The following is a 22,830-nucleotide window of genomic DNA, read 5'->3' on the forward strand; positions in this document are numbered from 1 at the left end:
TGAGTCACCCAACATACTGTTCTGTAGGGAAGGGGAAGACTTAGTTGGTAATGCTTTAAAAGTGATGAAGTGCTTTCTTCACAATCCTGTAAGACACACGTATTATTATGCCCTCTTTATAGACAAGTAAACTGAGGCTCAGGGGTGGTTACATGATTTGCCCGTGGTCACACAACCTATACACAATAAGTTTGAGGTTATCATCATAAGGCCAAATTGATTCTTGGCACCTGTTTCTCCAGTTCTGACTCCATTCCCTTTGGCACACTCAAGACCTCACAGGCAAGTTGACCTTTCCTGAAAATTCATATGGTCAACCCCTCACCTCCTAGAAATTTATTTGTGTTAGATCTTTCCAAGGCCAGAAGCTCAACCTTGAGAAATGGCAATAAACTAAGCTGTTAAAGCAATCTAAGTTAATAAATCCCCAGAGTCTGGATTGTTTAGCTCTTCTCAGGTCTCAGTAGACCTAGCCTTGGGCATGGTCTTCTGTACCCTCATACTCCTCCAATGCCACCTTGGCCCCATACCAAGTCCATTATATCCTGTCAGTTGCCTGCACAGCTCTCCCACCCTTTCCCTAGAAAGAACAGAAGAGGACTTCTTTCCTTACAATAACCCAACAAAATGGACTCATCCTAGGGCTCATTCCTTCAGGACTCTTGGATGGGTCAAACAACAATGGGAGAATAAGATAAATTAGAGGCATCTGAGTAGCAAGATGGATAGAGCTCTGCCTCAGACACTTACTACCTATGTGATCTGGGCAAGTCACTTGTGCTTTCTCAACCTCTGTTTCCATATCTGTAAAATGTGGATAATAATAGCACTTACCTCCCCAGCTTGCTGTGAAAATCAAGTGAGATAAAATATGTAAAGAACTTTGCAAATTCTAAGGTACGATAGCTATTATTTTATTATTAACAAATCATCTCATGTACAGGTTTAGGTAGGAGTTGAACTAGATGGACTCTAAGGTACCCTTCAATTCTGATATTCTGAGACTATGTCAATCCCTTCTATGTCTTTACTTTTAAACCCTTACCTTCTGTCTTAGAATCAATACTGTGTATTGGTTCCAAGGCAGAAGAGTGGTAAGGGCTAGGCAATGGGGGTCAAGTGACTTGCCCAGGGTCACACAGCTGAGAAGTGGCTGAGGCCAGATTTGAACCTAGGGCCTCCTGTCTCTAGTTCTGGCTCTCAATTCACCACCCAGCTGCCCCCGATTCTATGTCCTTTTGATATCCCGTTAGGCACAAAAATCTAGTTAAGTTGTAGTCTAAGGGCAGCCAGTTAACATAGTGGATAGAGTTCCAGGCCTGGAATCAGGAGGACCTAGGTTCAAATCTCACCTTAGGCATTTCCTAGCTGGAAATCTTGGGCAAGTCATTTAGCTCTGATTGCCTAGTCCTTGCCACTGTTCTATGCCTAGTCCTTGCCACTGTTCTATCATAGAACTGATACTAAGACAGAAGGTAAGAGTTTAAAAAAATGTAGTCTACAAGAAGAGCCTCTTATAATACAAAATTTAGGCAAGAACACAAATTAGCAGGTGAAATGGTCAGATGATTATGTGGTTCTGTCCATGGTCCTGACTGGGGTGGGGGAGTATTCAAGGGGTCTGGGATCCACCTCATAAAGGAATTGCCATACCAGGCCCTACAAGGAATATGGAGGTAGTTACTCTGGAAAAGAAAAGAGCTCTTTTACTGATGACCTCCAACCCCCCACCATCCCCATAAATGAACTCAAGCTCTCATTTGCCACGCCCTCTAAATCTGTTCTTTTTCATCCTAGGCCACAAAACGGGGAGAGTCAGAGAGCTCTAGCACTTTTAGAGCTGCCACTTCACTTTCAGGCCCAGTCTAGTTCTTGAGGTTGACAGGCAATATGACCTAACTGGCAGAGTTGTTATAAGAGCCCTTATCAAGCCTTCTTCAGTCTACCCTCTTTTCTTCTTCCTTCCCAAGTCCTGGGGTTAGTCCTATCGAGGTTTCCAATCTTTTCCAGGGGAAAAGAGGTATCAGAGCCCAAACTAGTGAGTTCACAAACAAGTTTGGAAAGCATTTGTTCCTCTTTTCTACGCTTCATCAAAGAAAGGAATGGTGCTGGGAGGTGTTTAAATCACCCTCAATTGTTAAAATACACCTTCCCCCAGCTCCCAAATCACTGGGCAAAAATAATATATAATTCACGGCATATAATCCACAAAACAGGAACTGTTATCAAGGAAATCTGCATGTGGGTACACAAAGAGGCAGCTGGCACTGGGATTCCAGAAAAGGTTAAAACCTATTTAAACAGTGTAAAGAGAGGGCGACCTCTCTAACATCTCTTTCCAGGTGCTTCTTAGAGCCTGGAGGTGACTTAAGGGCTCTGAGGCAGCTTGGGCTAAAGATTCCAACAAACCTAAAAAGTACCCGAAGGGGTCTTCCTGTTAAAGGACCAACCTAGCTGTATCCAAAGGAGCTCATTTCCAGGCTGCAGCAAAGGAGGAATTTTTTGTTTGTTTGTTTGTTTTTGTCCATAGAAACTCTCCCAAACTCTCCATTTCAAGACTTTTTAACCTTTGGGTGTGTCATATAAAATCAAATACATAACATTACGGAGGGAATCAATTATACTGGTATACAGTTGTCAAAATATATTTTTTAAAAAAAGTAAATGAACCCCAGAGTAAGAACCTCTGCTCTTTTGTATCGTAGGGGAGCTGCCATTGGTGTTGGCCAGGGAATCCCGGGTCCTCAAAATCCGGAAGTATATAGAGGGGGAAAGGGATGGGCATAGCTAATGATAATGGATGCTAGAGCCCAGGGCAAGTTAGAATTCCCATCAATCTGCAATCAAGTCAGTCCTCAGCATCCCCTAGCACACATTCCCTTTCTCAAGGATTTAGTTCCTTATCCAGAAGGACTTGTATTTTAATTTTTTCAACCCTTATTTTCTGTCTTAGTAACAACTCTTAGGGAAGGGCTAGGTAAAAGGGGTTAAGTAGTTTGCCCAGGGTCTAGGAAGTGTGTGAGGCCAGGTTTTCCTTGACTCCAGGCCAGGTGCTTTCCTCACTGTGCTACCAAGCTGCCCACCCTGCACTTTCATTTAAGCAAAAATTTCCAGCCATATTGGGCAAGGTTGTGGTTGCTAATAATAACAATAATGACATTTACATTGTGCTTTAAGGTTTGAGATATGATGCAGTTTGATTCTCACAATCACCGTGAGGTGTGTGCTATGACCCTCCCTATGTCGAAATTTGGTTTCCTCATCTGTTAAACAGAGATAACAAGAGCTGCACTCTCTACTTTATTGGGCTGCTGTGAGGAAGGGGTTAAAGAACTCTACAGCTTTCGTTATTAGGTCCTAGTTCCCTAAACTTCTATTCTTGACTGTCTCAGTGGATGGCTTCGCTTCTTCATGACGCAGGGGGAAAGAAAGACAGGTAATGAGTTAATTAATATTAATTAACTCCAAATGCCAATTTCTGGACCCTGCTGAGTGAACAATCCTGACCAAGATTGGGTGAGTGGATGACAAATCAGGGTGTCTCTGGATACTGGAGCTTTATTAATACTTCAGGGATGGGATTGAAGAGCACAAAGTGTCTTCTGCCTTATGAAACTTTTGACTAGTGCAGAGACAGTCAGAGGGGTCAGAGAAAAACTGGGACCAGTTTCACCTACCCCCACACCAGCCAAAGTAGGCATGTGGCACTCTGTCAGCCCATGCACTTCCCTCAGAGCTCAGCTCTTGATCAATCAGGAAAACACCTAGATGGTCAATTGACTAATCCAGATTAGCACAAAAGGAATACTGTTACCAAACCGGAGAGCCTAGCCCACACTCCAAGACTCTTATTTGGGAAAGAAGAGAATGAGGAATTGAGGGAGGGCACAACCATCTTTTTTTTTTTACTTTTTTGAATGGCAGTAATGATCACCAAGTATATCTCAGTGAAGCAAGCAGGTGCCTGTTCTCATCCTGTCAGCATCCCATCCACATCTTACATCCAGGTACTAGAAAAGAATGGGTTGGAACTGTGTGTGTATGTTTCTTTTCTAGCCTGGGATGTTCTCTCTCTCTCTCCTTTCCACTGCTTCTTGGATCTTTAGTGTCCTTCAGTGCTCAGATGCTGCCTCCTCCTAGAAGTCTTTCCTGATTGTTGCCCTTAATAGTTACTACAGCTCTCTTCAACTTATTTTGTTACCTATGTTCATGCTCTATTCTCTCAGCAGATTATAATAACTTGTAGTGTCCTTTAAAAAAAAATTACTCCCATTGAGAATAAGAAGATCTGAATTCGAGTTCTGACTCGACACACTGTGGCTGTGTGACTGGGCAGGTTATTTCGCCACCGAGTTGCTAGATATTGCCTATAAAGGTTAGAGAATCTGAATGATCCCTAGATCAGTGAAATCAAAGGTTCGGTCCCTCTCCCCATGTCTAGCACTTGAGTGGCTAAATGAAAGCGTGTCGAATTGAGCCGGCTTCTCCTTAAATATGGACTTGCTGAGGTGGGAGTCATGGAGGCAAGTAAGCGAGCAAGGACATCTGAAAAGCCCCCAGAGAAACAAGCCATCCACATGCGATTTGAGGAATGGGGAGTGGGGAACTCTCTCCTTCCCCGATCCTGGGAGTCTCTGAAATGTGAGTTAAAGTGCAGAGCTCACGCCCCAGGAGGGGGGAGGATTTCCTTAAGGTAACGTCGTTTGTTGTTGCTACTTTTCAACTAGTTGTTGCCCCTCTCATAAAGAACTGGTGAAGTTCTCTGCCGGGAGCTCGAGGCTTGGCTTCCTCTTTTCCACGTGCCTCCTCCTTGCCCGCAACACCGTCCAAAACAAAACAAAACAAACCCTCCCCCCGCAAATCTATGTGCTGGATGGAATGGAGGCACGCACCGAGAGAGCCTAGGGTTCGGGCACTCAGCGAGGACCTCCCTGGCCCAAGCACCGGCTCTTTCCAGAGGCACTCACTATCACACATGGACCTGACTGCCCGTCCCCTCGGCTGGGCATTCAGTCTTCACACTGAGCTCTGTGCCGGGGAGATCCCACACCAACTCCCTTAACTGTACAGTGCACCCCCCCTCTCCCAGAGGATTCCCCTCTTGAAGGGCAACCAGAAAGCCACAGCACTAGCCCCTTCCTTCCCGGACTAGGAGTCCTTTCTTCCCTGTCTACGTCCTTCCCTCAGGCCCAGGGAGAATTGACTCCCCACTCTCTCAGCGCCTCCCGATCTCCCGGCCAGGCAGTGACCCTGAGCTTCCCGCGCCTTACCCAGAATTTGGAGCCGAGCTCCCCCGAACCGCACAGGGAGTCCATGGGGCAGAACGGAGCCGAGTCGAGCCACGCAGAGCCTGGAGCACCCGCCGAGAGAGGGGAGGGTGTAACCGCCGTAGAACCGCCCCGACCCACCCCTTCCTCACCCCCTTCGCCCACAGAAGCGCCCCGCCCGTCCCCCCCAGCACGTTCTTCCCTGCGGTCCCCTGCTCAGACTTCTTGCGAAAGCAGTCCCTGAGGAACTTGGCCTGGCACGCTAGGGGGGAAAGCGGGAGGGTGACCCTGGGACTTGGGATGGTTTCTTCAAGGGACTCCGACTCCCCAGTACTCCACCGAGAGAGAGAAGAGAGAGAGAGAGAGAGAGAGAGAGAGAGAGAGAGAGAGAGAGAGAGAGAGAGAGAGACAGAGAGACAGAGAGACAGAGAGACAGAGAGACAGAGAGACAGAGACAGAGACAGAGACAGAGACAGAGAGACAGAGAGACAGAGAGACAGAGAGAGACAGAGAGAGACAGAGACAGAGACAGAGATAGAGACAGAGACAGAGACACAGAGAGAGATAGAGACACAGAGAGAGAGACAGACACAGAGACACAGAGAGAGATAGAGACACAGAGAGAGAGACAGAGACAGAGAGAGACAGAGAGACAGAGACAGAGAGACAGAGAAAGAGGGATAGAGAGAGAAATAGGGAAGGAGGGAGGGAGGGAGAGGAGGAGAGAGAGGGAAAGAGAAAGAGAAAGTCCAGAAGAAACGAGGATACCCACAAATAAAGACCCTTCCCTTAAATCATAAGACACTTATTCCCTTCCATTCCCTCACAAAATAAGGCAGCAATCCAACCTTTAAAAGCCCACCTTGGCTAGCTAACTGGAGGATTAAATCCTCTGACTCTTCTCACCCAAGAAAAACCCAATGTTTCCAAGTTCTAAAGCCTAAATCTATTTAACCCTCCAGTGCCCGGGGCCTTTATTGTCCTGAGTGATGGATCCAGGTGAACCAGGACCAATCTGCCAGAGACTGCAGGTGGAGAAAAACTGAGGAAAGGAGTTTTGTGCCTGTTATCCAAGTGATTGTGATGCCAAGTCTGGAGCTGATGAAAGCAATTGGATGAACCCCAGAATGAATGTCTACTAAGTTACTGACAAAGGCTATCATCAGGGTGGGTGCTGGGGCCAGTAAGGGTGGGAAGCAAGTTTTCAGTGCTAGCTGCTTTATTCAACAGGGCCTCGAAGCAGGTCCCAGTATTCCATTTCCAGAGTGCTCTCTGTCTCTGTTTTACATCCCCCTTCTCTCCTTCCTTCCCCCTTTCTCTCCCCATCTCCTTTCACTCCTTTCTTCTCTCTGTCTCTCTCTTTCCAGATCCCCCTCTGTCTCTCTGTCTGCCTGTCTCTCTGTCTCTGTCTCTCTGTCTGCCTGTCTCTCTCTCTCTCTCTCTCTCTCTCTCTCTCTGTGTGTGTGTGTGTGTGTGTGTCTCTGTCTCTGTCTCTCTCTGTCTGCCTGTCTCTCTGTCTCTGTCTCTCTCTGTCTGCCTGTCTGTCTCTCTCTGTCTCTGTTTGTCTCTGTCTCTGTCTGTCTCTGTCTCTCTCCCTCTGTCTCTGTCTGTCTCTCTGCCTCTTTGTCCCACCCTCTCTGTCTCTGTCTCTCTTTGTATCTTTTTCTCTTTATGAGAAGAACAGAATTACAAGGTTAGTAGCCTTGATGGCCTCCTGCCTGCTCCTAGTTCTTCATTCTTCCCCAAATCTGAGGGCTGGGATAGCTATTCTTCCTTGCCCTTGCCTAGCTCTTTGGTTCTGGCACATGTTCTAAGGCAAAGGTGTTTTTCTTCTTTGGCTCTTTCATGGACTTCTCTGCAGTGGAGGGCGGGCAACAGCCACAGAGATAAAGCAAAAGCAGCCAAAAAACTCTGCCTCTCCTTTTTTCCCCCTTTCATTCTTTCTTCCCACCTCTCTTGCACCAATGTTGCTCCCAGCTCACCAGAGTACACTCACTTAGGCCTTTGTTTGCCTTGGCAACAAAAGAGCAGGCCATAGGTGAAGCCAAGGCAATCTATACAGAAACTAGACCTGGCCTGCCCTGAAGGACATGTTGGGATAAGGATAAAGCCTGAGTAGACATCGCAGATTTTTTTTGCCCTCCCTTCCCCTGTGGCTGATTGAACCTTAAAGAATTCCCCAAAGGGCCAAACTTTCTAATCTAGGTTAGTTTCTTTGGGATTTGGGGGGGGGGGTGCCTTTGGGAGAAGTTAATTCCTTGGCCTGCCTCATCACATTCCCCTAATCTTCTGAGAGCTTAAGTTTCTCCTCTTCCATTTTCTTCCATCAGTGGCTCTTAGGTCCCTACCTTAGGACCAGGGGCTTAAAATGAAAAAAAAGGAAGATAAAATAAAAAAATCTTCACAAGTTTAAAAGTTCCCACCGCAGTGACTAGATCCTCCTTCCCCTTCACTCCCTTGTATTTAAAATATCATCATAGGGGGCAGCTGGGTGGCTCAGTGGATTGAGAGTCAAGCCTAGAGATGGGAGGTCCTAGGTCTGAATCTGACCTCAGACATTTCCCAGCTGTGTGACCCTGGGCAAGTCTTTTAACCCCCATTGCCTAGCCCTTACCACTCTTCTGTCTTGGAGCCAATACACAGTACTGACTCCAAGACAGAAGGTAGGGGTTTTTATAAAAAATAAAATAAAATAAAATAAATGTCATATCAGTCCCAGTCTCTGCAGAGCGATACTTTCTTTCTCATCTTCCTTCCCCTCTCCTCTTTCCTTCCCTTTCCTGTCCTCCCCCTTTTTTTCCCAATTTAAACATTATTTTATTTGGTTATTTTCAAACAATATTCCTCCCCCCTTCCCACCGACCCACCCCTAGCCAACACAGGATTCCACTGGGTATCACATGTGTCCTTGCTTCAAACCCATTTCCATGTTGTTGGTATTTGTATTAGGGTGTTCATTTAGAACCTCTCCTCATTCCTGTCCCTTCCACCCCTGTAGTCAAGCAGTTGCTTCTCTTCGGTGTTTTTACTCCCACCATTTGTCCTCTGCTTGTGGATAGTGTTTTTTTCTCCTGGATCCCTGCAGAATGTTCAGGGACATAGGGACATTGCATTGACACTAATGGAGAAGTCCATTATGTTCTCTTGTACCACAGTGTATTAGTCTCTGTGTACAATGTTTTCCTGGTTCTGCTCCTTTCACTCTGCATCACTTCCTGGAGGTTGTTCCAGACTCCATGGAATTCCTCCACTTTATTATTCCTTTGAGCACAATAGTATTCCATCACTAACATATACCACAATTTGTTCAGCCATTCCCCAATTGAAGGGCATCCTCTCATTTTCCAATTTTTGGCCACCACAAAGAGCGCAGCTATGAATATTCTGGTACAAGTCTTTTTCCTTATTATCTCTTTGGGGTACAAGCCCAGCAGTGCTATGGCTAGATCATAGGGCAGACAGTCTTTTATTGACCTTTGGGCATAGTTCCAAATTGCCTTCCAGAATGGTTGGATCAATTCACAACTCCACCAGCAATGAATTAATGTCCTGACTTTGTCACATCCCTTCCAGCATTCAGTACTTTCCTTTGCTGTCATGTTAGCCAATCTGCTAGGTTTGAGGTGATAGCTCAAAGTTGTTTTGATTTGTATCTCTCTGATTATAAGAGATGTAGAATACTTTTTCATGTGCTTATTAATGGTATCAATTTCTTTGGCTGAAAACTGCCTGTTCATGTCCCTTGCCCATTTATCAATTGGAGGATGGCTTGATTTTTTGTACAATTGATTTAGCTCTTTATAAATTTGAGTAATTAGACCTTTGTCAGAGGATTTTGTTATGGAAACTGTTTCCCAATTTGTTGCTTCCTTTCTCAATTTGGTTGCATTGGTTTACCTTGTACAAAAACTTTTTAATTTGATGTAATCAAAATTGTTTATTTTACATTTTGTGACTCTTTCTATGTCTTGCTTGGTTTTAAAGTCTTTCCTTTCCCACAGGTCTGACATGTATATTATTCTGTGATCACCTAATTTACTTACAGTTTCCTTCTTTATGTTCAAGTCATTCACCCATTCTGAGTTTATCTTGGTGTAGGGTGTGAGGTGTTGATCCAAATCTAATCTCTCCCACACTGTCTTCCAGTTTTTCCAGCAGTTTTTGTCAAATAGTGAGGTTTTGTCCCAGAAGCTGGGCTCTTTGGGTTTGTCATATACTGTCTTACTGGGGTCACTTACCCCAAGTCTATTCCACTGATCTTCCTTTCTGTCTCTTAGCCAGTACCAAATTGTTTTGATGACCAATGCTTTATAATAGAGTTTGAGATCTGGGACTGCAAGGCCACCATCCTTTGTATTTTTTTTTTCATTATTTCCCTGGATATCCTTGATCCTTTGTTCTTCCAAATGAACTTTGTTATGGTTTTTTCTAAGTCAGTAAAAAAATTTTTGGAAGTTCAATGGGTATAACACTAAGTAGATAAATAAGCTTGGATAGGATGGTCATTTTTATTATATTGGCTCATCCTATCCATGAGCAGTTAATATTTTTCCAATTGCTCAAGTCTAGTTTTAGTTGCGTGGAGAGTGTTTTGTAGTTGTGTTCATATAGTTCCTATGTTTATCTTGGGAGATAGATTCCTAAGTATTTTATTTTGTCTAAGGTGATTTTGAATGGGATTTCTTTCTAATTCTTGCCACTGAACTGTGTTGGAAATATATAGAAATGCTGATGACTTATGTGGGTTTATTTTGTAAACTGCAACTTTGCTAAAGTTGTTGATTATTTTGACTAGCTTTTTGGTTGATTCTCTAGGATTCTTTAAGCAGACCATCATATCATCTGCAAAGAGCAATAACTTGGTCTCCTCCTTGCCTGTTTTGATGCCTTCAATTTCTTTTTCTTCTCTAATTGCTACTGCTAGTGTTTCTAATACAATGTCAAATAATAGAGGTGATAATGAGCATCCTTGTTTCACTCCTGATCTTACTGGGAATGCATCTAGTTTATCTCCATTGCAGATGATGTTAGTTAATGGTTTTAGATATATACTGTTTATTATTTTTAGGAAAGACCCTTCTATTCCTATGCTTTCTAGTGTTTTTAATAGGAATGGGTGTTGTATTTTATCAAAGGCTTTTTCTGCATCTATTGAGATAATCGTGTGATTTTGTCGGTTTATTCATTAGGGAGATTGGTCTATAGTTTTCTTTCTCCATTTTTGACCTGCCTGGCTTTGGAATCAGTACCATGTTTGTGTCATAAAAGGAATTTGGTAGAACTCCCTCTTTGCTTATTATGTCAAATAGTTTGTATAGTATTGGGATTAGCTGTTCTGTGAAAGTCTGATAGAATTCACTTGTGAATCCATCAGGCCCTGGGGATTTTTTCTTAGGGAGTTCTTTGATGGCCTGTTGGATTTCTTTTCTTGATATGAGATTATTTAAGAATTATATTTCTTCTTCTGTTAGTCTAGGCAATTTATATTTTCATAAATATTCATCCATATCACCTAGGTTGGTATATTTATTGCCATATAGTTGGGCAAAATAGTTTTTAATGATTGCCTTAATTTCCTCTTCATTGGAGGTGAGGTCTCCCTTTTCATCTTTGATGCTGTTAATTTGCCTTTCTTCTTTCCTTTTTTAAATTAGATTGACCATATTTTGTCTATTTTGTCTGTTTTTTCAAAGTGCCAGCTTCTAGTCTTGCTTATTAGTTTAATAGTTCTATCACCTTTGATTTTATTAATTTCTCCTTTAATTTTTAGGATCTCTAGTTTGATTTTCTTCTGGGGGGTTTTAATTTGTTTGCTTTCAAGTTTTTTGATTTGAATTTCCAATTCATTGATCTCTGCCCTCCCTAATTTGCTAATATATGCACTCAAGGATATGAATTTTCCTCTGAGTACTGCTTTGGCTGCATCCCATAAGGTTTGAAAGGAATGTCTCACCATTGTAATTTTCCTCAATGAAATTATTAATTGTTTCTATGATTTCTTCTCTAATTAACTGATTTTGGAGTATCATGTTATTTAATTTCCAATTAATTTTTGATTTGGCTCTCCATGTACCCTTACTTATCATTATTTTTATTGCCTTATGATCTGAAAAGGTTGCATTTATTATTTCTGCTTTTCTGCATTTGTATGCCATGTTTCTGTGACCTAGTGTATTATCTATCTTTGTGAATGTGCCATGTGGTGCTGAGAAGAAGGTGTATTCCTTTTTGTCCCTATTTATTTTTCTCCACATGTCTATTAACTATTTTTTCTAAGCTTTCATTCACATCTTTTGCCTCTTTCCTATTTGTTTTTTTTTTCATTTGATTTATCCAAATTTGATAGTGGTTGGGTCAAGTTTCCCACTAATATGGTTTTACTGTCTATTTCCTCCTTCAATTCTTCTAGTTTCCCCATTAGAAATTTAGGTGCTATACCATTTGGTGCATACATGTTGATTAGTGATAATTCCTCCATGTCTATACTCCCTTTTAACAGAATATATTTACCTTCCCTAACCCTTTTGATCTGGTCTATTTTTGCTTTGGCTTTGTCAGATATCATGATTGCAAGTCCTGCCTTCTTTCTATCAGCTGAGGCCCAGAAGGTCTTACTCCATCCTTTAATTCTAACCTTGTGAGTATCAACCTGCCTCATATGTGTTTCTTGAAGACAACATATGGTAGGGTTTTGATTTCTAATCCATTCTGCTGTTCATCTACGTTTTATGGGTGAGTTCATCCCATTCACATTCAAAGTTACGATTGTCACTTTTCCCCACATATTAATATATATAATTTGATATAAATGTAGTCCTTATAGAAGAGAGTTTGAATAAAAGTAAAAGATAACATTTTTCTCCTTTTCCCTTTCCTTCATATTTACCTTTTCAAGTTTTCCTTGCTCTTTGTGTTTGGATGTCAAACTTTGCACAGAGCCCTGGTCTTTTCTCTACAAAAACTTGGAAATCTTCTATTTTGTTGAATGCCCATACTTTCCCCTGGAAGTATATAGTCAGTTTTGATGGATAGCTGATTCTTGATTGAAGACCTAGCTCTCTTGCCTTTCTGAAAATCATGTTCCATGCCTTACGGTCATTCAGAGTGGAACTTGCAAGGTCTTGTATGACCCTGATTGGCATTCCTTTATATCTAAGTTGTCTTTTTCTGGCTTCTTGTAAGATTTTTTCTTTTGCTTGAAAGCTTTGGAATTTGGCAATTACATTCCTGGGAGTTGTCTTTGGGGATTTAGTGTAGAGGTTGTTCTGTGAACTCTTTCAATGCCTGTATTGCCCCCTTGTTCTAGAATCTTTGGGCCATTTTCTTTGATGATATCTTGTATTATGATGTCGAGATTACTATTTATTTCTGGCTTTTTTGGTAGGCCAATTATTCTCATATTGTCTCTCCTTCCTCTATTTTCCAGGTCTGTCACCTTGTCAGTGAGATATTTTATGTTATCTTCTAATTTCTTAGTTTTTTGTCTTTGCTTTATTAATTCTTGCTCTTTTGCAACATCATGGTCTTCCAGTTGCCTGATTCTGACCTTTAAAGCCTGGTTTTCCTTTTCAGTTTGTTCTATCCTGCCATTTGAGGCTTCAAGCTGTTTCTGTAGTTGTGTTTTTTTTTTTTGTGCTTCTAATTGCTGAGTTCCTTTTGCATTATTTCCCATTTTTCCTGCCAGAAGGCTTCCATCTTTTTGATAACTTCCAATTTAAATTCTTCAAGAGCTTGTGGACAATTTCCATTTATTTTGGAAGGTTTTGGAGCATTTGTTTGTCCTTCCTCTTCTGCTATTTCCTCTGTTTTTTGTGTTTAACCTCCATAAAACATATCCAAAGTCACCCCCTTCTTCTTGCTTTTCTTGGTGTTGGGATGTTGGGTTCTTGGGTACAGTTTGCCATCTCTGTGTTTTGTTTGTTTTTTTTACTCTTTCCTCCCCTTTCCAGTCAGAAATCTGAATAAGTAGTACTTGCCCTCAGTATAAGGGTCTAATAGTCAAGGCTTTAGTCTCAGGCGAATTCTAGGTTCTCTGCACCTGTGCTGTCTTCCTGGGGGGGCCCAAGGACTGCCCTCCCCTGCCTGCTGGCATTTTGGGAGTTAGTGCTCTCAGGTGAAAGTCTTTGAGGTCTTAGCTAACTCCCAAGACCTTTAGGTGCCCCTTGCTCACGTCAGGGGATCCCTTCGCACACTCGGTGATTACAGCGCACTAGTTCTGGTCACCTGAGATCTGTGCTCCCCTAGCCCGCCTGCCAGGGTTTTGGGTGTTAGTACTCTCAGGAGAAGGACCTTATCTTATTCAGGTCCCCAGACCTGGGGCTACCCGTTGTTCAGTCCTCCCTCACTTGTTGATTATGGCCAGTGCTGACTATAACTCTGGCTCTGGCTGTTTGGTGGGGGAGGGGAGGGTGGGTCAGCTTTTTGTTCCCTTATATTGTGGAGGTGCCGGAATCCCACCTACCTTCAGAGCTTCACCTTGTTGTGGGGTCTTTCTGTTCTCATGAGGATGGTTGTTTTTTATTTTGGGAGGGTCTTTTGCAGTTGTCTGAGTCATTGGGTCTGAGGAGAGGAAGCAAGCCGTGTCTACTCTGCAGCCATGCTTACCCGGAAGTCCTCCTCCCCCTTTTATACCCCCCCCCCCCCAAGAAGTAGCTATCACACATATCCCTGGTGTGGTTAGTTTATGTCTTGGATAAGGATGAAAGCTCACAGTGATGTAGATAGTTCTTTAAGTTACATTTGTTAAGCCTTCTCTCATAATGACTGTAGAGATAGGGAATACAGGTGTCATCCCTATTTTATAGATGAAAAATATGATGATCCAGAGGTTAATTAACTTGTCTGGGGTGACAGGGGTTGTTAAGGGTGGAAACCAGGATCCAAATTTAGGATTAACAATTTCAGGACCTCTATTCATTCTGTCATCAAAACTTGAAGATCAGTGGTTCAAAGAAAAATGTTCAGAGATAATTACTGATAAGATTCAGACCTAGAGATTTCCCCTATTCCCCATCTTCAGGTATTTTGAGAGTGGGTTGAAAGGATAAGGACAGAGTCTCACTGAGAAAAAAGGCCCTTTATACTTTCAGAGAAAATAAAGGATACTATGTCTAATATTCATCTCTTTTATAGTCTCAAGTCTGCTCTTGGAACTACTTGGTTCTAGATAGTATTGATAATAATATCTTTGATGATAATACTATCATCATTACTATTAGAAGGGGAGTAGTTGGTTGAGATAAAAATCTTTATATCAAGTTTCCCAAATAAGGGTCTAGATGTATAGACAACTGGCAGAAATCCAAATTATCAAAAGCCATTCCCCAATAGATAAATAGTCAAAGGATGGGAACAAGCAGTTCACAAAGAACTGTAAACTATTAATGAAAGAATGCTCCAAATCCCTAAAATAAGAAATGCAAATAAAAACAAGCTTATTTAGCAAATTGGGAAAGATGACAAAAGATGAAAAGTTGGAGGGATTGTAGAATGATAGGCACACAGTGGCAGAGATGTACATAGGGCAATCATTTTGGAAAGTCACTTTATATTATGCAAATAAAGTGACTAAAATTTCCCTACCATTTTGACTTAGAGATTTCACTATGAGGAATATATCTGTATGATGATCATCGATAAAAAGAAAGTCCTTCCACACCACAAGATATTTATAGCAGCCCTTTTTGTGTTAGCAAAGAAATGGACACAAACTACATGACCATTGATTGGGAAATGGCTAAATAGATTCTGGATCATCATGATAGCTATGTAGGACTATATAAGGTTTTGTAAATCATTTTACAATGATAATCCCACTTGATCCTCACAGCAGTCCTGGACTATTAACGTTATTACCCCCATTTTACATTTGAGGAAACAGAAACAAACAGAATTAAGTGACTTGCCCAGGGTTACACAATTAGCAAATGTCTGAGGACAGACTTGAATTCAGAACTTCAGATTCCAGGCCCAACCTAGTTGAATGCCATGTTCTATATGATAATTATGATAAATAGAAGCATGGAAAGTCATAAACTGATGAAAAATAAAGTAATTAGAGCCATGAGAACAATACACAGAAAGACTACCATATTGTGAATGGTGGGGGGAATAGCAACAAAACAGAAAAGTGATTGCAAAATTACAAAAAACAAACTGGGTCCAAAAGAAGAGATATGGGAATACATCTTCCTCCCTCTCCTCCTTTACAGAGGGGGAAGTCCATATGGGTAAACCACTATATATATTTTCAGATTTTTTTTCAATGCATTGATTGATTTTATTGATCTTTCTCTTTCCTCTTTTGAAAAAATGTTTAAACCTTTACTGTCTGTCTTAGAATACTGTGTATTCATTCTATGGCAGAAAAGCAGTAAAAGCCAGGCAATGGGAATTAAGAGTCTGAGGCCAAATTTGAATCCTGGACTTCCCATCCCTAGGCCTTGTTCTCAATCCATTGAGCCACCTAGCTGGCCCTTTATATTTTTTTAAATAACTTTTAAAAATTTTATAAGTAACAAGCATGTAAAAATTAATTTATCTCTCACTGAGTAAAAGCTTTTAAGAGTCTTGAAAAACAAATCTGTCAGAATACAGCTGCATAGTCCAACAAAACAAATTCCCACATTAGCCCTGTCCGAAAGCATCTGTTTTTTAAAATTCATCACCTCTTTGGGAGGAGGTGAATGTGTTTTATCTTCATTCTTTCTGACTTGTAGTTTATCATTGTATTGGTCAAAGTTCTAAAGACTTCCAAAGTTGTTTTTCTCTATAATGTTGTAGTCATTATATAATTGTTTTCTTAGTGCTGCTCACTTGAGTCTGCATCATTTTGTAGATGTCTTCCCAATTTACTCTAAAATTATCCTTTCCATCATTTCTTATGGCACAATAATATTCTATTACATTCATATATCACAGTTTGTTTAGTCATTCTCCAATAGGACACTTCTCCCCTTAGTTTCCAATTTAGAGCTGCCACAAAAGAGCTGCTATACATATTTTGTTCTTATAGGCTCTTTTCCTTTGTCTTTGATTTCTTTAAGGTATAGGCCTAGCAGTGATATAGTTGGATCAAAGGGCTGTTGGCTAGAATAATTTGCATCCCCTGCTCTTAACATAGTGCCTGGTCGGAGCTTGGTCAGACATCAAAGATGCCAAGGTCATCTACTGTATCCCAGATCATTGTCAGCTGTCCTGATGTTTGTCTTGCCACTGGACTTGGATGTCTTCTGGTAGAGAGAATGAAGCTGATGACTTTGTGCAAGCTCTGCCTCCATTAAAGCTACTTCATGAAGAAGTCAAAACATCACCCTACGATGTCATTGGTCTTCATCCAAAGTGAAAGACAAACAACCACAGCTTGGTGCATAGTAAACACTCTATCTATCTCTGTCTGTTTACCTACTTTATCTATCAATATATCTATCTATCTTTCTCCATCTCTCCATCTAGCTAATCTTCTACCTATTGCTTTCTCTCCCCCCCCACTCTCTCTATTCTCTCTCTCTCTCTCTCTCTCCCCCTCTCTTCCTCTCTTTCCCCTTCTCTCTGTCTCTGTCTGTCTGTCTGTCTCTCTCCCCTCTTCCCTCTCTCTTTTCATCCTTCTACTTCTTTCTCTCAGTTCAGGACTGGGACAAAGACCTCTGGATTCTGGTTTCAGCCATGAGACTTTAATCTCATTGCATATCTCCATGCTTCCATTTCTTTATCTGTATAGCAAAGGAGAGTGTGGCTTAGTGAATAGAAAGCTGACTCCAGAGTCAGCTGAGGACCAAGCTTCTAGTCCTGCCCTCCACATGCATTGGCTATGTAGCCTAGGGGGTGTTACTTAATCCCTCAAGGCTCTGGGCAGCTCTCTTTCAGGGAGAGAAGGTACCAATCTCCATTGGTAGAGGGAGTTTTCTCATCTGTGAAATCACAGGACCCATCTCTATCCTTATAATCTGGCATCATTTTGAGCTGCTTATGTTTGATAGGTACAATTGAGATAATGATGAAAGGTCTTGCAGTTTCAAAGAAGAACTTGAACATGATTAGAGATCCTGGTAGAAACCTTTGCTGTCCTCTGTTCTCCCTCCTTCCCCTATATAAAGATTAAGGAATAAATTTAGTACTTTTTCTTCTGCTGTGGTCCATGTAAATTAGTCAACACTTTAGGCTTCTTATCTATAGTTAGTCCTATAACATAGAGTCACAGGCATGTTAGCATTGGGTGCTAGCTCTGGGGACCCAATTGTTTCTTTTTTCTTGTTTTTTTTTCTTTTCTTTTTAAGCCCTTACCTTCTGTCTTAGAATTGATACTATAAGTTCCAAGACAGAAGAGCAGTAGGGCCTAGACAGTTGGGTTACATGTCTTGTTCAAGGTGTATAAATGGAGATTTTGAAACTTTGACTTCATTTCCCAGAAGTCCTTAGTATTTCCCAAAATTCCCTATAATCTCTCCTGCATCTTTACATTGGTGGGAATCATGTTATTGGTATTTAACTGGTGGTAACTCCTCCCACTCTCTTTTCTGGGCATCAGCAGTGATGGTGGTGAGTGGGGATGGCTGAAAACGGCTAACCAGCCATGGGCACATGGTTTTTATTTTGTATCCTCTTTATTCCTTGATTTTTAATGATCCTTAATAAACCTCATAAAATATAATAATTTTATTATTAGAGATTATAATTTAATTTTTACAAAGGTCACATAGCCAGGAAGTATTTGAGGCAAGATTTGAACTCAGGATTCCTTGTGTGTCTGTTTTCTCTATCTGAAGAAATTGGATATTTCCAACTTTGAGGTTCGTGAGAATTGTAAATGTTTTCATTTACCCAGCTGGGCCAACCCATCACTGGATGAGATGGCTGATGGTCAGTTTGGCTGTTTTTCATTGTTGAGATGTTGGCCACAGCTATGAGGCTCAATGGAATCAGTAAGTGGAATGAGACTCAAATATAGAGAAATAAACAACAACTGTGCCGATTTCTAGTTCTTCACCTTTCTCTTCCTCTCTGAGGAGGTAGAGTTCAAATTCCCTTATATTCAGTCTTTTTCCTACACTAATTACAGCCCTTCCTGCAGTGCTCAGGAAATCAGTGAAGGGAGACAGACAGGATGAGAGTGTGCATGTTTCCCAGATAAGGTCTCAGGAAAACCAAGCAAGAGAGATTTTGAAAAAGAAGATAGATGAAGAGTGTAAACCTTGAAATTTCTCAGACTTGTGAATGTTAAAAATGTCCCCATTGGACTGGGAACATTCCCCATTTTGATGAGAAAACTCCTTGCTATGGGAGGACCTCTACTCCACCCATACTTAAGACTGCTTTAGGGGAGAAAAATCCTTGCTATGGGAGGACCCCTACTCTAACCATACTTAAGACTGCTTTAGAGGAGAAAACTCCTTGCTAAACAATGAAAGTACTTGGACCCATGCTTATAATAAGGCAAGGAATTCTTTGAGCCATGCCTGTTTTTTAGGATTGATACAATGAGATGCTAGGTACCTAAAAGGGTCGGGCAAGTTTTCTCTTAATGAGATTAGTTGACTCAGCTGTGTTTTCACTGGTTCAGACTTACTGAGGAGATTTGTCGACTTGTCAAGAATTCAGATGGGCAGTCCTTTGGAAAACATCTACAGTGATTGGTAGATGTAAGGACTTAGGGGAGGTGACATAGGAGAAAAACCTCCTATATAAGAAGCAGAATCTCTTGAGGAAAAGGATCCTTTTGGAGGATCTCTGATGAGGATCGCTTGGGAAGAATCTCTTGAGAGAGGCTCCGGAGAAGGGAAGCTCTTGGAAGACAATCTCTAAGGAGATCTCGCTGGAGCTCCTCTGAGGGGACTCTGTCCCTCTGGAGGCTCTGGAGAGAGGCCCTTTGGAACTCTCTCTGGTGAAGTCAGCTGAGATGGAGCTGGCCTGGTGTCACTAGAATCCTTGCTTAGACAGACCTTGTGGTGAGTGTTAAAAGACTGACTGATTGATCTCTCTCTCTTAAGACTCAGGTCTAGGCCATGTTGGCTTAAGGCCCTTCATACTTATTTCCTTTTTCTCTCTTTCTCTCTTTTCTTTAATTCCAAATTTGTATTAATTAAAATCTCTATAAACCCAGTTGACTTGGATATTTGAATAATTGGGAATATTTCTCTGGCGAACACCTTATATTTGATTTAAAAACCAAGACACTGTAGTGAAACATATTTCTGTGGTCAAATTTACTCACCCTCTCTTATATCTATCACAATTTATATCGTCCACTATTTTAATCACTACAGTTTAAGACCTCAACCATTTAAAATCTAATAGTTTATGGCTGATCACGAAATTGGTGATAAAACCCTCAAAAGACTTCTGTGAAATCTCTTTCCTTTATCTCTTTGCTTTATTACTTGCCTGACCCTTTTAGGTACCTAGCATCTCACTGTATCAATCCTAAAAAACAGGCATGGCTCAAAGAACTCCTTGCCTTATTATAAGCATGGGTCCAAGTACTTTCATTGTTTAGCAAGGATTTTTCTCCCCTAAAGCAGTCTTAAGTATGGGTGGAGTAGAGGTCCTCCCATAGCAAGGAGTTTTCTCATCAAAATGGGGAATGTTCCCAGTCCAATGGGGAAATTTTTAACATTCACAAGTCTGAGAAATTTCAAGGTTTATAAGAGATAAGATCACTACAAGGCAATATGGAGAGCAGACATACCAATACTAAGGGAAAAGAGAACAGATTAGGAGGAGAAAAAGGGAAGGGTAGCTGAGAAATAGGAGAGAATCAGAGAGATGAGAGTGACAATAGGTGAGAGGAGAAGCACAGAGGAAGATGAAAGGACAAGAGAGAAAAAGGAAAGGTAGTTGAAGGACCAAAAATAAGAGGAGAAATAGAAAAAGGAGTTTTGTCCTTGATTTAGACTTAGAAGGGACCTCAGAGGCCATCTAGTTCCATGATTTCATACCTATGGTACAGGTACCAAAGTTGGCATGCAGAACACTCTCTGTGGGCACATGGCTATCCTTCCCATCCCATAGAGTTTGTTACTAGAAAGGCAGAGGGACTCAGATGGAATTGCTTCCTTTCCTCTCTTCACCATGCCTGATGACATTTTTTGACATCACCTGCCCCTCCACCCAGCAGTCCTTCCTCCCTCCCAAGTATGGGGTTATGGTGGGGGGCACAGCATGTGGCCTCTGGGTGGGGCACAGCAGTTCATCTCTAGAAGGTTCACTATCACTTTTCTAGTTAAACTTCATTTTACAGATAAGAAAACTGTCTTGTCACCTGGCAGATGATATGGCTCATCCAGGGTCACACAGCAACTATTCAATTAATCAACAAGCATTTATTAAGCACTGACAGCTAAATGGCAAAATGGATAGGGGACCAGACCTAAATTCAAGAAGACCTGAGTTCAAATTTGACCTCAGATACTAGCTGTGTGATCCTGAGCAAATCGCTTAACCCTGTTTGCCTCAGCTTCCTCATCTGTAAAATAAGCTAGAAAAGGAAATGGCAAATTACTCTAGCACCTTTTGCCAAGAAAATCCCAAATAGGGTCATGAAGAATCAGACATGACCAATAAAATGACTGAACAACAATAATTCATTAAGCACCTTTTATGTGCCAGGTACCCTGAAGTCCTGGTGCTACAAAGGACAATATTGAAGCTGTTTCTGACCTCAAGGCTCTTATATTCTAGGGGGAGACATCATGTACATATATAATATATACCAAATGTCTACTTTCTAATATATGCCAAGGTGGTTTGGGGAGGGAATAGAGTAATAGTTACTGGAATCAATAAAGACTTCTTGTAGGAAATGGAGTTTGAGATGAATTTTGAAGAAAAGTAGGGATAGGGATTCCAAGAGGTAATAAGGGAGAACACTTCAGGAATAGGAGAACCAGGTGGTGGAGTCAAGATGGCAGCTTAGAAACAGCAAAAGTTGAACCCTCTGTCAAGGAATAGGAGAGCCAATCTAGAAAGAAAGAGAAGGGAGATGGCTCCATGGCCAGTAATAGGGAAATTTAAATACCAAACGAAAGTTTTTCTTTGATCTTAGGGATAACAGGGAACCAATAGAAATTATAGAGTAGGGGAATGATATGGTCAGGGCTGTTCTTTAGAAAATTTACTTTAACTTATGATGGGAATGCTCTCCACCTCCAGAGAATGAACTGTTGGGGTTGGTTGGATATAGATCAAAGCTTACTATCTTTTACATCAGTATATTTATGGTCTTATTTTGGGGTTTGGGGTTTGTAGGCGTGTGTTCTTTCAACAATGACCAATATAGAGATGTGTTTGAATGATAATTAAAAAAAGAAAATGTACTTTGTTGGCCTTGTAGAGAAAGAATTGGAGTGGGAAGAAGCTTGAGGAGGGGACACCAAACCAGAGACTGTCTCAGTAGTCCAGGTGAGAGGTGCTGAAATCCAGAACTAGTATGGAGGCTACGTGAGAGAAGAGGAGGCAGCCTTTGCAAGAGAAGTCATTTAAGGAAAATGACAAGATTTAGCAACTGACTGGAATGAGTCAGAATGAAGAGTTGAGTATAGTCCTGAAGTTGTGTACCTGGCTACCTGGAACACTAGTGGCTCCATGGCCAGTAATAGGGAAATTCTGAAGAAGAGAAGGTTTGAAGGGAAGGATATTGGTTCTATTATAAATATGTTGCATTCAAGATGGCACTAGGATATCCTAAGGAAGTTTGTGATGAGGGGCTAGAGGTCAGGAGAAGAGACTAGGGCTGGATATAGAGTTTTGTGAGTGACCTACACTGAGGTGGTTATTGATCCCAAGAAAGCTGATGAGGTTACCAAGTGAGCAAGTATGGAAGGAAAAGAGAAGGTTGGAGACAGAGCTGGTGTAAACCCATAATTAATGGATATGACATGAATGATGAACTCAAATAAGGAGGAGAGATTGGTATCATGAAAATACAGAGCATCCAAAAGGAGAAGAGTAGTTCCAAGTATTAATTACTGTAGAAAGGTCAAGAAGGATGAGGATCGAGAAGACAGTAGATTGGGTGATTAAGAGAACTTTAGCTTTGTTCCACATCCAGCAAATTGGCAAAGATGATGAAAGATGGGAATAGTCAATGTTGGAGGAGTTATGGAAAGACAGGAACACCGATTTGTTGTTGGTAGAGCTGTGAATTGTTCCATACATTCTGGAAAGTAATCTGGAAGGTGATTAAAATATTCACTCTTCAGGGCAGCTGAGTAGCTCAGTGGATTGAGAGCCAGGTCTAGAGACAAGAGGTCCTGGGTTCAAATCTGGTATCACACACTTCCTAGCTATGTGACCCTAGGCAAGTCATTTTACCCCCATTGTCTAATCTTTACCTAATAAGGAAGGTAAGAATTTTTTAAAAATTTACTCTCAGGGACATTTAGGTAATACATTGGTTAGAGTGTCAGGCCTGAAGTCAGAAGGACCTGGGTTCAAATCTGGCCTTAGACAATCCCTAGCTGTGTGATCATGGACAAGTCACTTAACCCCAATTGCCTCTAGCCCTTCCTCTTCTTTTTAGAATTGATACTAAGGCAGAAGGTAAGGGATTTAAATATATATATTTGAC

General features: G+C 41.4%; 1 protein-coding gene and 1 long non-coding RNA gene across 2 annotated transcripts in view; one reads left to right on the forward strand and one right to left on the reverse strand.

Moving 5' to 3' along the window:
• Positions 1-5,477, reverse strand: part of ABCC3 (ATP binding cassette subfamily C member 3) — an 84,413-nt gene extending 78,936 nt beyond the window's left edge. The window contains exon 1 of the mRNA XM_056816605.1: positions 5,271-5,477. Within this exon, the coding sequence (XP_056672583.1) occupies positions 5,271-5,315 (45 nt within the window). The 5' untranslated portion in view covers positions 5,316-5,477. The remainder of the gene's footprint in view (positions 1-5,270) is intronic.
• On the forward strand, positions 3,278-6,395 carry LOC130457214 (uncharacterized). The gene is made up of 4 exons (XR_008916349.1): positions 3,278-3,516; positions 3,925-4,007; positions 4,442-4,641; positions 6,230-6,395. It is a non-coding gene; the product is annotated as an uncharacterized LOC130457214 (long non-coding RNA).
• The last annotated feature ends 16,435 nt before the right edge of the window (positions 6,396-22,830 follow it).

The sequence above is a fragment of the Monodelphis domestica genome, chromosome 2 (genome assembly GCF_027887165.1).
Source record: "Monodelphis domestica isolate mMonDom1 chromosome 2, mMonDom1.pri, whole genome shotgun sequence".
Classification (NCBI taxonomy): Eukaryota; Metazoa; Chordata; class Mammalia; order Didelphimorphia; family Didelphidae; genus Monodelphis; species Monodelphis domestica.